This window comes from Lepus europaeus, chromosome 5 (assembly GCF_033115175.1).
Source record: "Lepus europaeus isolate LE1 chromosome 5, mLepTim1.pri, whole genome shotgun sequence".
Lineage (NCBI taxonomy): Eukaryota > Metazoa > Chordata > Mammalia > Lagomorpha > Leporidae > Lepus > Lepus europaeus.
The window spans coordinates 87,689,933-87,703,583 of NC_084831.1; the positions used below are offsets into that span (position 1 = coordinate 87,689,933).

Sequence of the window (13,651 nt, forward strand, 5' to 3'; positions counted from 1 at the left end):
ACATGTGTGCCCTGTACATGCACACATCCATGTGCACACATAAACACATGTAGATAAATATTTCATGTATTCACAGTGACCTCTCCAATTCCAGTCCCCATGGACGGGTTCCTTTTTGCTTTTGCCCTTTCTATATTATCATGTGCCCAGGGAGAACTCTGGCTCCCAATGACATCAGCACATTTATTTATTGACTTACTTACATAATCCTACAACATACCTAAAATTGTTTCTTCATTTGTATGGCCATACCAATATAAAAAGTAAATAGGCTAAAAAGAGCCCAGAAATTATTAGCACGTGTTTCCCCCATACCACCCTGCCCAGGTCTGTGGGTTTATAGTAACAAGTGTGTTTATCAGTTATGTGTTCAAGTTCTCTCTTCTCTTGTGTGATTACAATATCTGTTTGAAATGAACTTGGGTTAATTTACTTCAGTTTACTTTCTTTTTTCTTTTTCCTTTTCTTTTTTTTTTGACAGGCAGAGAGGACAGTGAGAGAGAGAGAGAGACAGAGAAAGGTCTTCCTTTTACCGTTGGTTCACCCTCCAATGGCCGCTGCGGCCGACGTGCTGCGGCCGGCGCACCGCGCTGATCTGAAGTCAGGAGCCAGGTGCTTCTCCTGGTCTCCCATGCGGTTGCAGGGCCCAAGCACTTGGGCCATCCTCCACTACACTCTCGGGCCAGAGCAGAGAGCTGGCCTGGAAGAGGGGAAACCGGGACAGAATCCGGCGCCCCAACCGGGACTAGAACCCAGTGTGCCGGCGCCGCAAGGCAGAGGATTAGCCTATTGAGCCGTGGCGCCGGCCAGTTTACTTTCAATATTAGGGTTTTTTGTTTTTATTTTTACTTCCTTTCCATTCTGATTTTTTTTTAACTTTTTTGCTTCCAAAAGTCAAAACTCTTCAAAAAGGGATTCTCAGAGAAATGTTATTCTCTCTCATTGCCCTTCCTCCCCAGGTGCCCCTTCTTGATCACCAAGTTCAGTGCTTCCTGGCTTCTTCCCGATGTATTCTGTTTGTAGCAGGTATACGTAGGCTTTCTTATTTTTCTTACTCTCTTGCATAAAAAGTAGCATTCCACATGTGCTCTTTAGCACTTTGCTTTCTTCATTTAACAATATTCATGGGAAATAATTCCATATCAGTTCAGAGCTCTTATTTGTTCCTTTTTAATAGTTACATAAGACCTTACTGTATGAATGTGCTATGAATTATTCAACCAATCTACTATGCCCTAATATGTAGGTAATTTTCAGTATTTTGCAATTACAAATGCAATGAATAACCTTGTGCCTGTGCATTTTGTACTCCAGGAGGTGCATCTTCAGCGTAAATTCCCAGAAATGTGATTGCTGGGTTGAAGTGTACTCATTATCTTGTTAGGTATGAGGCAAGGGTTTTCTCTTGTCTGTTTTGTTCATTAGTTTTATCCCCCTCTTCCAGGACAGTACTTGGCATGCAGCAGACGCTGCTAAACATTGGTTGGAATAAACGAGTAGTCGCATGCTCCAGTTTCCCGTCTCTAAATGAATTCATGCTCATGAAACAGGCTTATTTATGGCTTACCAAAGCCCTCTGTGGCCAAGGCAAACCATTTTTTACCTTCCCGATTTCCTTGGCTGGTACCCCTCGAAGGCGGGCATAAAGGTAAAGGTGTTCTCGCCCCGTGAGCAGATCATCGATCGCGTCAAACTGTGGACAGTAGCCCATACTTTGGTGGACGTCGGAAATGTTGGTTAAAATACTGAAAGAAGAAGAAGCGATCGGTGAGATTCCTGCACAGAGAGGTGAGCAGAGAGCTGGGCTGGGGTAGCTGCTGCCACCAGGACAAGGATGCAGCCCCTTGTCTTCTCACACTGCTTCAGAAACGTGCACCACATTTGGAAATCAAAGCAGATCCCTTTGGTTAGAAACTGCCGAACTTCAGGAGTTCCGAGCCTTGATTCAGGAGCTCTTTCCAAATTTCCATGTCTAGGAGTCATTGATGGGTCTTCCCAAAACTAGCTTTGGTTTTAAACTGGCTCGCCTTGTGTGGATTTAAAAGCAAAGGAAGATCAGGCTTAAGAAAATGGTCTGAGGGTGGGTGTTATGCTGCAGTGGGTTAAGCCCCTGCGTGGGATGTCCACGTCCCATGTTGGAGTGCTGGTTTGAGTCCTGGCCATTCCACTTCCATTCCAGCCTCCTGCTAATGTGCACCCTGGGAATGCACATTGGCACTCCCTGGCTGTTGCAAGCATTTGGGGGAGTGAACCAGTGGGCAGAAGATCACTCTCTCTCTTTGTCTTTCAATTAGTTGAAAATAAATAAACATTTTTTAAGAAACTTAACAAAGTAAGAAAGCAATCTGTGGGTTTTAATCCCTTCCAGACATTTGGGAATTAGCTAGAAAAGATGAGTACCTCCCAGTGGGAATAAACTTCTTCATCTGCATTTACTGGCTGAGATGCTGTCAATAAAAGGAGATTCAGCTTGCTAACCACCCAGAGCAATAGGCTAGCAGGGAGCAGTGATAAAGTAAAATGGGTTCTATCAACTCCCTTAGACTAACACATTCAAATAGAAAATATATTGCCTTAACAGAAAAATAAACTATACATAGGCTATTTGGTCAACTCACATCCTTCTCCCCTTATAAATTAGGGTCTGTGATAAAAGTTGAATGCAATAGGGTGGGACAAAGAAAGGCCACTGGGGTTCCCCTTTGTGTCAAAAGCCACCAAAGATATGAATGGGCCAGTTAAAACCACTCAGGGAAGCCAGGAGCCAGGAGAATACTTAGTCAAACTCACGGGAGCTACCCCAGAAGAAAACCTCAACCTGTATCTTTTTTAAAGAATTTATTTATTTATTTGAGAGTCAGAATTACAGGGGGTGGGGGAAGGAAGGGAGGGAGAGAGAGAAAGAGAGATCTTCCATCTGTTGGTTCTCTTCCTAAATGGCTGCAATGGCCAAGGGTGGGCCAGGCAGAAGCCAGGAGCCTCTTCCAGGTCTCCCACAGGTATGCAGGGACCCAAGCACTTGGGCCATCTTCTGTTGCTTTCCCAGGTACATTAGCAGGGAGCTGGATTGGAAGTGGAACAGCTGAGACTGAAACCAGCACCCATATGGGATGCCAACACTGCAGATGGTGGTTTATCCCAGTATGCTACAGTGCTGGCCCCTCAACCTGTGTCTTAAACCTGTGGTTTCTTTCTAGCTTCCAGCTCAGTTTTGCCCTCTGGACACCAGCCTGTGTCTTTGGATGATAACCAGATGTCCCATGTTAAATTCCTATCACACCCTTCCCCGTCTCCCCACTCCCACGGCTCCCTTTGTTCTCATCATGAATCCACCTGTCTGGTTGCAGGCTGGGCTGGATCTGTGGATGAGATAGATTCAGCCATGACCAGGCTCCACTCCTGCCATTACCTTTGCTGTAGATCCAACAGGGATAGCCATGGGGGGTCAGGAACCAGATTCATCCCCTGTGAACTAATGAAGGGTGCCCAGGACTCCCCCGCCCATTGGGCGCTGGGTTATTTTGAGGATGGCATTCAGCTGAAGGATGGAGCCCTGGTCAAGCAGAGGCTGGGCAGATAGCAGCAGTGCCCAACTGCACTTATAAACCAGGGCAGAGGGTTCCTCCAGGCACCTCTTCTGTGTGTCAGCTTTGCTATTCAAGGAGCAGCCAGGAAAGAGGCAAACAAGCGAGAGTTTATTCTCACTGCACTGTCCTGTGGAGCACCGGTCTGTTTAAGACACCTTATTACAATGAGCACTTGTCACCCTCTGGACTCCAAGGGCACTGCCAGTTTACCTTTGTGCTTTTGGTCTGGCAAAGCCAGGCATCAGCACACAAAAGGCCAATGCCAGTTGGGCCCCCTGAGGTCCTTCGAATGACCTCTCATCTGGACGGAGCCCAGGGAAAGGAGGCTGCATCACGGGGCTTCTAAACCTACATCCAGGGGCTCCTGCAGGATCATCAGTGCACGTCAGGGCTCAGCGGAGCTCCTGAAACTTTTTGCTAAAGTGTGTAAAGGGGGGTAGTGGGAGGCAATGGTGTCTTTTTTTAATAGGAAGTATTTTTATAGGAAGAGGGTACAAGAGTTCATGACTCCAAAGAGTCCGTGACCCCAAAGAGATTAAGAACCACTGACTTGGGACTGGCTGAGCCTCTGCCTTTGACGCCAGCATCCCGTATAGGCGCCAGTTCTTATCCCAGCTGCTCCTCTTCCAATCCAGATATCTGCTTATGGCCTGGGAAAGCAGCAGATGATGGCCCAAGCCCTTGGGCCCCTGCACCTCTGTGGGAGACCTGGAAGAAGCTCCTGGCTTTGGATCAGCTCACCTCTGGCCATTGTGGCCATTTGGGGAGCAAACCAGCGGATGGAAAACCTCTCTCTCTCTCTCTCTCTCTCCCTCTCTCTCTCTCCCCCTCTCTCTGCAACTCTTCCTCTCAAATAGATAAATAAGTGTTTAAACAAACAAAAAGAACCCTGACTTAGTGATTCTCAGAACTTTCCAAGAAGTCATGTGACAGAGAAATCTCAACACTCAGGATTTCATTCCACTCTCCAGCACGCCTGTGTCTTGGGCTTTGGGGACCGTACTTTCTGAGATCTGCCTTTGCCATACAGATCTTTCAGGGTCTCAGGGTTACCCTGACATTCAAAGATCACCTCCCCTATGCCAGGACAGGGACATGGCCTGGGACCTGGTGGGACACCCTGAGACAGATGAGAAGGGCACTCACCTCTTGCCTGCTACCGTGGCATCACCTGAAGTCACCGTGGTGTCCCCCGTGAGCATCTTGAAGGTGGTTGTTTTACCAGCACCATTTACTCCCAAGAGGCCAAAGCACTAGGAGAAAACATGGAGAAGGTCTGGAATTTCGGGCCCAGGGCAGCATGTGGCCTGGGAGACATCTGAGACCTTGGCTGCCATTATGGGGAACACTGGCCACAAGCAGCTATGGAGCCATTGAACCACATCTTGTCCCAGTTGACAAGGGTTCCGGGTGTAAAACACGCATCAGGTTTTGGAGACTCAGAATGAAAAAAGCCCAAATGTAAAATATATCATTAGTAATATATTAGTTACCTGCAGAAATGATAGTATTTTGGGTGTACAGTATTCAAATTAATTTCACCCATTTTAACCTTTCTCACGAGACTACTAGAAAATTGAAAGCCAAGTAGGTGGCTCCCACCACATTGCTGCTGAATAGCTCTGCTGTATTTGGGGAGGAGCCACGCCCGAGGGCTGATTTCCTGGAGCCCTTTCGTGTGTGGTCTGCGGGTACCCACCTCTCCAGGGCGGACTCCAACACACAGCCTGTCCACTGCCGGGCTCGAGGTGCCTGAGTAAATCTGCAAGGTTCAGAGACGCTGACGTGAGGCAGGGTTCGAGCAGGAGAGGAAGAGGGGGCAGAGAGAAGCACGCTTCAGGAGCACACTGCCAGCACCAGGACGCTACGGACCAACATGGCCGGGGGAGAGGGGCCGGAAGCGCTGGCACAGCTCACAGGTGCTGAGCAGAAACAGAACCGGGACGCATTTGTGATGCGCAGCGGGAGCGGCTCTCACTGTGGTCCTGTGTCAGCCCCCAAGGCAAACAGCAGGGGATTTGCCTTGGAATGAGATGTTCTCAGAAGACAAATTACAAGAGAGATGAGCCCACATAAAATTAGGAGAACAAGCTCCTTGCAAAAGCACACGACTTGTTCCCAAAAGTGACAACGTTGTGCCATGTACGGGCCCAAACTAACCTAGGCCCTTACCTTGGTTAGCTCATTTAACTTTAAGATATCGGTTTTATTTCCCCCACTAACGATTCTTTGTCTTTCTTCAGCCACATCATCATCTTCATCGACAATGGGCTCCTTAGCAGGCTCAGCAATCCTAGAGGGAGGAAAGGGGCAGGACTGGGCTCGTTGTACAGCTGCTCGGTGCTTTTTCATATGACCTCTCTTCCTGTTCTTTCACTTCTGCTCCTACCTGGGTGTCCATCCCCTATGGCTTAAATTCCAAGAAGGGCTCCCAACAGGAAAGGCATTAGGCATTGGGCCAACAGGTCAAGTTCTCACACCCAGAGTCAGCCCTGGGTTCCAGTGCTGCAGGATGCTGGGCATGTCACTGGGCCTCTCTGAACCTTGCCCCTTGCATCCATATGATGGGAGTGGGACCAGCATGTCCACCTCATGGGATGATGGTGAAGACGAACTCAGCACAGTGCCTGGCATGGAGTAAAGACTCAGGACCCTGCTGCTACAGCAAGCGCACAGTAAGTGTGAGTCACTGGCAGCCAAGCTCACACTTCCTCCAGTCCACCCTGCGAACTCGACCTCTTCAAAACAGTGTCCCTTCCTCAAGACCTTCCGTGACTCGCCATCAGCTGTGGTTAGAGCCCTAACTCCTTAGCTGGAATCCCAGGTACTGCTTGCCCTTTGCTCCTGCTCATCTCTGGCACTAACTCCTTCTCCAACCACTGGCATCAGCCCCTGGCTCCTACCTCGCAGCCTTGCATGCATTTCCAGTCCCTCAGTGCCTTTTCCCTGCCCTGCCAAGGGAGCCCTCCATCTTTCAAGACACAGCCTCTTCTTGGAAACCCTCCCTGACCACCTGGGCCTCCATCTTTCCTTCCTCCCTCACTGGCCACATCCAGTCCATCACCAAGTCTTGTCTAGCAAACCCCGTATTATTTACCCAGTCAACCTATTTTGCTCCGTGGAGAGGGCAGGACTGAAGCCTGAGGGCACCCCAGGACCCCTGGGATGTTTCCATTGGGGGAGTGAGTGATCTGCTGGGCTGGGAGCAGGGAGACCAGCGAGGAGGTCATTTTGGTACCCAGCCAAGAGCCATTGGGATGGGTGGAGGTTCTCGGGCTCGAGTCCCAAGTTGTCAGGTCAGGTGGCATTTCATGACCTCACCCAGTCTGCCTTTCTGGAATCATCTCTTGATTCGCCCTCAGCTTCACTTTCCCAGGTCTCTGAGTTCCCTGTATCCCAGCATGAGCCCTGCTCTCTGGGGCTGCTGGGTCTTCATGCATTCCTGCTCTTCTGCCAAGAGTACCCCTTCTTCCTCCCTTTCCCTCTCCTTGCTTGGTTGCCTCTCGCTACGGGCATGGCTGTGAGCTTCTGGAAGCTGGAGACCATGTTACGCTGCTCTAGTCCTCTCGGGCCACCTGCAGGCAGGACTCACTCCACTCTGAGTCCTTCAGGCTAGAAGCTCAGGAGTCAGTTTTGGTAACTGCCCCTCTGCCCCTCCCCTTGCCACACTAAGGCCACCAAAAGGTGTGGTCAGTGCTTCCGAGGGGGCCTGCAGGGGCTGAGGGTCCTAAGCTTAGCGATTCCTCACACAGCCTCCCGCAAGTGAACCACTTCCTGCTTGTGTTGTATTCAAAGGATGTTGACACCCACTTTCTCATTCAGTCCTCACAACCACAGGAGTGGGGGAGGGGTAGATCCTTTTCTAAGAAATCAATAAAAGCGAGTCTTGGAGTCTTTGCTTACAGTGACCAGAGGAGGAGATTGTGACGTAGAACGCTGGGTGAGGCCAGGAAAGCTGGCCTGGGGTGCAGAGTCCCCAGGTCAGAATAAGGCAGGGGCAGGCAGAGCCTGGGGAAGAACGGCTGCTTGGGGTCTCCAGCTGACCCTCCGGCTGCCCACCCATCTCCAGGGCCAGGGCGTGGTCACTGCTCCTCTCCCTCACCAGGCTCCGGGCCATCCTCACCTGGCACGTGGCTCATAAATTATTTCTTCTGTCCTGACCTGCCCTTCTTCTCAAATCTGTAATCAGCAAAGGGCCCTGCTTTATCTCTCTTTGCTCCTGAGTGTATAAATGTGTCCTAGCACTTTGGATATCCCTTCACCAATGCCATTGCCATGCACTTATCTCTTATCTGACTTAAAATGACTGTCTTGTGATTTAGTTAGGAAGGTGCACTATCAGGAGCTGAAACTCACCACCTTGTCTTGTAAAGTTGAGAGGGCCCACACCTGAACGTGCCTATTGCCACCCATCTCTCTGTTATTTGGAGCAAGCCAGCCTCTGAGCAGTGGTGCCCCTGAGGGAGGACATGACCGTGTCTGTGCGAAGCCCACACCTGGACACACTGACCTGCCCCTGGCACCACCAGGGCACAGCATGGACGTACCAGCGGGTGAGGAAGAAGTGGTGCTGGATGAGGAGTGTCAGGAGGAAGTACACGACCCCTTCTACTGCCATGGCCACCAGGTTCTTCCCAAGCAGGTCCCACTGGAATGGATTCGCAGAGTGCTCCTCCCCTGCAGACAGAGGCCACCGGAAATCAGTAGGAACCCAGTGCCTGTCAGCAGCCCGGCTCGCCCCCGAAGACCTGGCTACACCATGTCAGGGCAAGGAAGGGTAAAGGCTTGTCCTTGACCCCTTCCTTGCCTCTTCGGCCTAGTCCCTTCTTGCTGGCAGGGCAATCCCACACCAGCAAGGTGCCAGCCCAGCCCCAGTCCCAGCCCAGCTGCGGGTTGACGGAGTTGGGACCCATGCCCCAGGGGCTTTGATGGTCACCCACCAAACCGGGCATAGACATCCGTCACAGCCTGGCTCAGTGCCAGGTCAATGAGGCCCCGGCCCAGGCAGAAGTGGGGGAAGATGATGAGCAGCTTCCTCAGCATGGCGTTGAATCGGAGTAGCGTCTGAAACAGAGAAGCAAGACCGTTGGAAGTAGAGGCCAGGCCTCCCAAGCAGGTGGCCAGAAAAGGCATCTTTGCAGCCAGACTGGCGGGAGGTAGGACTTTTCAAACAAAACGTAGGGTTTTATATGGAAATGACAAATCAGTGGCTGGGGCTCCCTGCAGGTTTCTGGTGGGCAGCAGCTACCCTCTTTGGTCATTTTCCAGATACCTCCTGGGCACCAGGCCACTCTGTGCATGTGTGGAGGAGCAGCAGCCCTCCTGCCATCTTCTTGGGCCACGCTTGCTACAGACAGAAACTTTGCCAGCAGCTGCGGGGAATCTCCTTGGGTACAGCTGCGAGCCACCCCGGGGATGCAGGAGACTGTCTCACCAGCGCCGCCTTAGCCCAGCTTATATCAAAGGAGGCTGGGGCCTATACCATTGCCTAGTTCTGCTTCTCAGCTGCACACAGGGCGGCTGTCAGTAGAGAGAGCAGAGCTGGAGACTCCTTCTGGGGTCTGGCTTGAGCTGGGGGCTTGTTTTGCGGTGCTTAGACTGCATTGCCTCAGGCTGGAAAGAACACAGAGCACACAAGGCTGGGGAAGCGCTGCTGGGCCACTGCTGTCCCCTCTGGCCCATCCTCACCCCAGCCTCCCACCTCTTCAATGCCACAACTTGTGTTACCTCTTCCTTCCCCAGCTACACCCCACCCGCCACAGTTCCCTTCCCAGAATGCACTGTGCTCCTTTGCCACCAGGCCTCTGCACTTGCCGTTTCTATGCCCTATTGCTCTTAGCAGGAAAGAGTGTTCTATCCCCTTCTGCTGAGAGATTCCTTCTGTTCTTTAGAATCTTGCTCAGATGGCTCCTTCTCGCATAAGTGGTCCTAGGCTCCCATGGTAAGATATCCATTCCTCTCTTAACACTACTTACCACATGATTAATTTCTTTTTTTATTTTTATTTTTTTATTTTTTATTTTTTTTTATTTTTGACAGGCAGAGTGGACAGTGAGAGAGAGACAGAGAGAAAGGTCTTCCTTTTTGCCGTTGGTTCACCCTCCAATGGCCACCGCGGTAGCGCGCTGCGGCCGGCGCACCGCGCTGATCCGATGGCAGCAGCCAGGTGCTTATCCTGGTCTCCCATGGGGTGCAGGGCCCAAGCACTTGGGCCATCCTCCACTGCACTCCCTGGCCACAGCAGAGAGCTGGCCTGGAAGAGGGGCAGCCGGGACAGAACCGGCGCCCCGACCGGGACTAGAACCCGGTGTGCCGGCGCCGCAAGGCGGAGGATTAGCCTAGTGAGCCGCGGCGCCGGCCAATTAATTTCTTTAATCTCCCTACTTCTCCACTAGTCCATGGTCCCCTGGAAGGCAGGGTCTGGGTCCCAATTATTTTTCCTATTTTTAAAATTATTATTAATTTTGGGACCGGCATTGTGGCATAGTGAGTGAGGCTACCGCCTGCAATGCTGGCATCTCATATGGGTGCCAGTTAGAGTCCTAGCTGCTCTACTTCCAATCCAGCTCCCAGCTAATGCACCTGGGAAGCAGTGGAGGATGGCCCAAGTGCTTGGGACCCTGCATCTAGGTAGGAGACTGGATGAATCTCCTGCTTCCTGGCTTCAGACCAGACCAGCTCAGGCTATTGTGGCCATTTGGGGAGTAAACCAGGGGATAGAAGATCTCTCTGTGTGTCTCTCCCTCTCTGTAAATCCTTCTTTCAAATAAATCTTTAAAAAATTATTAATTTTGAACTTACATAACAAAAATTAAAAGGTAGTAAGATGAGTTACCATATACCCCCACCCCATTTCCCATCATCTCACGTTAGTATATTTGTCACAATGAGCCACACCCAGTGTCCCCTGTTTTATCTCTCCACTCCTCCCAGCCACTAGTAATCAACATTCTGTGTTCAGATGGAGTGTGGTTTTTGTTTGTTTTTAATTTTAGCTCCTGCATAAAAGTGAGAACGTGGTGTTTGTCTTCCTGTGGGTTATTTCACCCCACATGATGTCCTCCAATTTTTAACAGCTGAGTAGTATTTAATAGCTGAAGTGTGTGTGTGTGTGTGTGACATTTTCTTTTTCTTTTTTTAAAGATTGTATTTACTTATTTGAGAGGTAGAGTTACAGACAGTGAGAGGGAGAGACAGAGAGAAAGGTCTTCTTTCCACTGATTCACTCTCCAAATGGCTACAATGGCTGGAGCTGTGCGGATCTGAAGCCAGGAGCCAGGTGCTTCTTCCAGGTCTCCGAGGTGGGTGCAGGGGCCCAAGGACTTGGGCCATCTTCTACTGCTTTCCCAGGCCACAGCAGATGAGGAGCAGCCGGGACTAGAACTGGTGCCCATATGGGATGCCGCTGCTGCAGGCAGAGGATTAACCTACTGCGCCACGGTGCTGTTGTTGTTGAGTTTTTGAGTTGCTGATATATATATATATATATATATATATATATATATATATATATATATATATATTCATACATATATAATTCATCTTTTGCCATATAAGTAACTTGTAAATATTTTTCCCATTCTGTCAGATATCTCTTTATTGTTTACTGCACAGAAGTTCTGAGTTGGATATAAACCCATGTATCTAGTTTTGCTTTTGTTGCCTGAGCTTTTTGGGGTCTTATCCAAGAAGTCATCACTTATACCAATGTCTTGAAGTGTTTCTTCAATGTTTTCCTTTAGAAATTTTATAGTTTCAGGTCTTACATTTGGGCCTTTGATCCATTTTGAGCTGATTTTTGTATGTGGTGAGAGGTAGAGATTCATATATATACATATATATGTGTGTGTGTGTATACATGTGTACACACACACATCCAGTTTTTCCAGCACCATTTAGTGAAAAGCCTATCTTTCTCTAATGTATGTTCTTGCCACCTGTGTCAAAAATCGGTTGGCTGTATCATGTGGATTAATTTCTGGACTCTATTCGTTCCATTGATTTGTGTGCTGGTTTTTGTCCTCAGTACCCTGCACGATGATGAGCTCACAGTAGACACATCACTATTTATTACATGGACTAATGTAATCCTGCTTACTCCAGGCCAGCCTCAAGTTGAATCTCCTATACCAAGATTCTCCCAGCGGCTTTTGGTCCCTTCTGACCCATGGCATTTTATCTGCCTCTCTCTAATGCTGATCTGTTGCACACTGTCTTACAGAGTGTCAGGTACCGCAGTTTATATCTGCTCTAACTTGGAGTGCAGGCCATTTCCTGAACTGGGTCACACTGGTTCATATCAGCAGATCCATCATGCGATGTTCACCCAGTAAATACCTCCTGACCAAGCCAGGACAGCGGCTACAGAGACCTGGGAGCCTGCCGTAGGATGCTGGGAATCTGTGCAGCAGTGTCTGCCCATCTCATCATGAACATGGAAGTAACCGGTTCCTCTGGGAGGGGGCAGTGCTCAGTAGCTGCCTGCTAAGTGAGTTGCGTTAAGCCTGCTCCTTAGTTATCCTGCAGTGACACACTGTCTTAGAACTTAGCGGGCTGTGAGCCTGGCACACACACAGCTCCCCAAAGCAGAGACTGAGCCAGGGGGATGCTCCGGCTTCTCCCCGCTACCTCCCCGCCCTGCTGTGACAGGCTGTGTTTCTTATCATTCTTGGGGCAGATGAGGTTTCACTTCCTGCCTGGTGGCCACAGGGAGCCTGACAAGGTCTCAGAAAGAGCGGCTCTCAGGGGGCTGTGGGGCTGGGTGGTTACTTGTGGGGCCTCGGCAAAATCAGCCCTCCCAGGGGCGGGGTGGAGGTGGGGCTGCAGGCAGCACTGCAGAGACACTGGCCATGGGCTGGTGCCTGCGGGGAACAGTGATGGGCTAGGGAGAAAGGAAAGGCTGGGGAGGTGCCTGAGATGCAGGCATGTGAGTGAGCCCGAATTCTCTGAGGACAGCCGCAGCTCAGGCTCAGACATTGTGTGTGTGTGTGTGTGTGTATACACATATATGTGCATATATACTTATCTGCTTGTATGTCTGCAGAACACACAAGAAACAAGAGGTTGCCTCTGGAGAAGGGAACTGGGTGATTGGCAAACAGGAGTAGGAAACGAGTTTTTGTTCCTTTAAAATTTCCAGGGACTGGCATTGTGGCATAGCAGGTAAGGCCACTGCCTGTAGCAATGGCATCCCATTTGGGTGCTGGTTTGAATCCCAGCTGCTCCACTTCTGATCCAGCTCTCTGCTATGACCTGGGAAAGCAGTAGGAGATGGCCCAAGTCCTTGGACCCCTGCACCCATGTGGGAGATCCAGAAGAATCTCCTGTCTCCTGGCTTTTGCCTCACCCAGCTCTGATTGTTGTGGCTATTTGGGGAGTGAACCAATGGATAGAAGACCTCTCTCTCTCTCTCCCTCCCTCCCTCTCTCTCTCTCCCTCCCTCCCTCCCTCCCTCCTCTCTCCTTTCTCTGCTGTAAATCTTTCAAGTAAAATAAATAAATCTTTAAGCAAAATTTTAAAATCACCTGAAAGTATTGTGTGTGTGTGTGTGTGTACAATCTAACATCCAGGACACTTTGAAGAGGGAGTCAGCAAATCTAAAACCTTACCATCGTTGAGGGTCCTTCCTAACTTGCAGAGTACACTCAGAAAACCGTGGCACTCAGCACTCAAAGGAGCAGGAGGGAGGAAAGGAAGGCAGGGGGAGGCCGGCAGCCACCCTCGCCTGTGCGCCAGCATCTGCACATCCAGTGCGTGCTTGATCAGTGCCTACGCTATGGGACCCTACGAGTCCAACAAAGCAGCCATGGGAGTCGTGCTCACCCGGTTATTCTCAAATAGTTCCAGAATGAAGGTGATGGCACTGCTGTTGATGCCGATGAACAGATTCGCACAGGACAAAGCCACATAAGCTGTGCTGGGGACGTCAAACAGGAAGGATGCCGGGTACATCATGGGAATGACTGCCCACCTGTGGGAAAGGACACAGCTCGCTGGGATGTGTGTTACACTTCTGGCTAGGATGCATGCATGGGCGACATGTTTGAATGGGCCAGAGTCTCAAG

General features: G+C 50.2%; 1 protein-coding gene across 1 annotated transcript in view; it reads right to left on the reverse strand.

Annotated features, from left to right (window-relative positions):
* Window positions 1-13,651, reverse strand: part of ABCA4 (ATP binding cassette subfamily A member 4) — a 134,399-nt gene that overhangs the window by 12,654 nt on the left and 108,094 nt on the right. The window contains exons 38-44 of the mRNA XM_062193442.1: window positions 13,410-13,557; window positions 8,528-8,651; window positions 8,135-8,264; window positions 5,760-5,880; window positions 5,287-5,349; window positions 4,734-4,840; window positions 1,604-1,745 (exon numbers count right to left, since the gene is read on the reverse strand). Of these exons, the coding sequence (XP_062049426.1) occupies window positions 1,604-1,745; window positions 4,734-4,840; window positions 5,287-5,349; window positions 5,760-5,880; window positions 8,135-8,264; window positions 8,528-8,651; window positions 13,410-13,557 (835 nt within the window). The remainder of the gene's footprint in view (window positions 1-1,603; window positions 1,746-4,733; window positions 4,841-5,286; window positions 5,350-5,759; window positions 5,881-8,134; window positions 8,265-8,527; window positions 8,652-13,409; window positions 13,558-13,651) is intronic.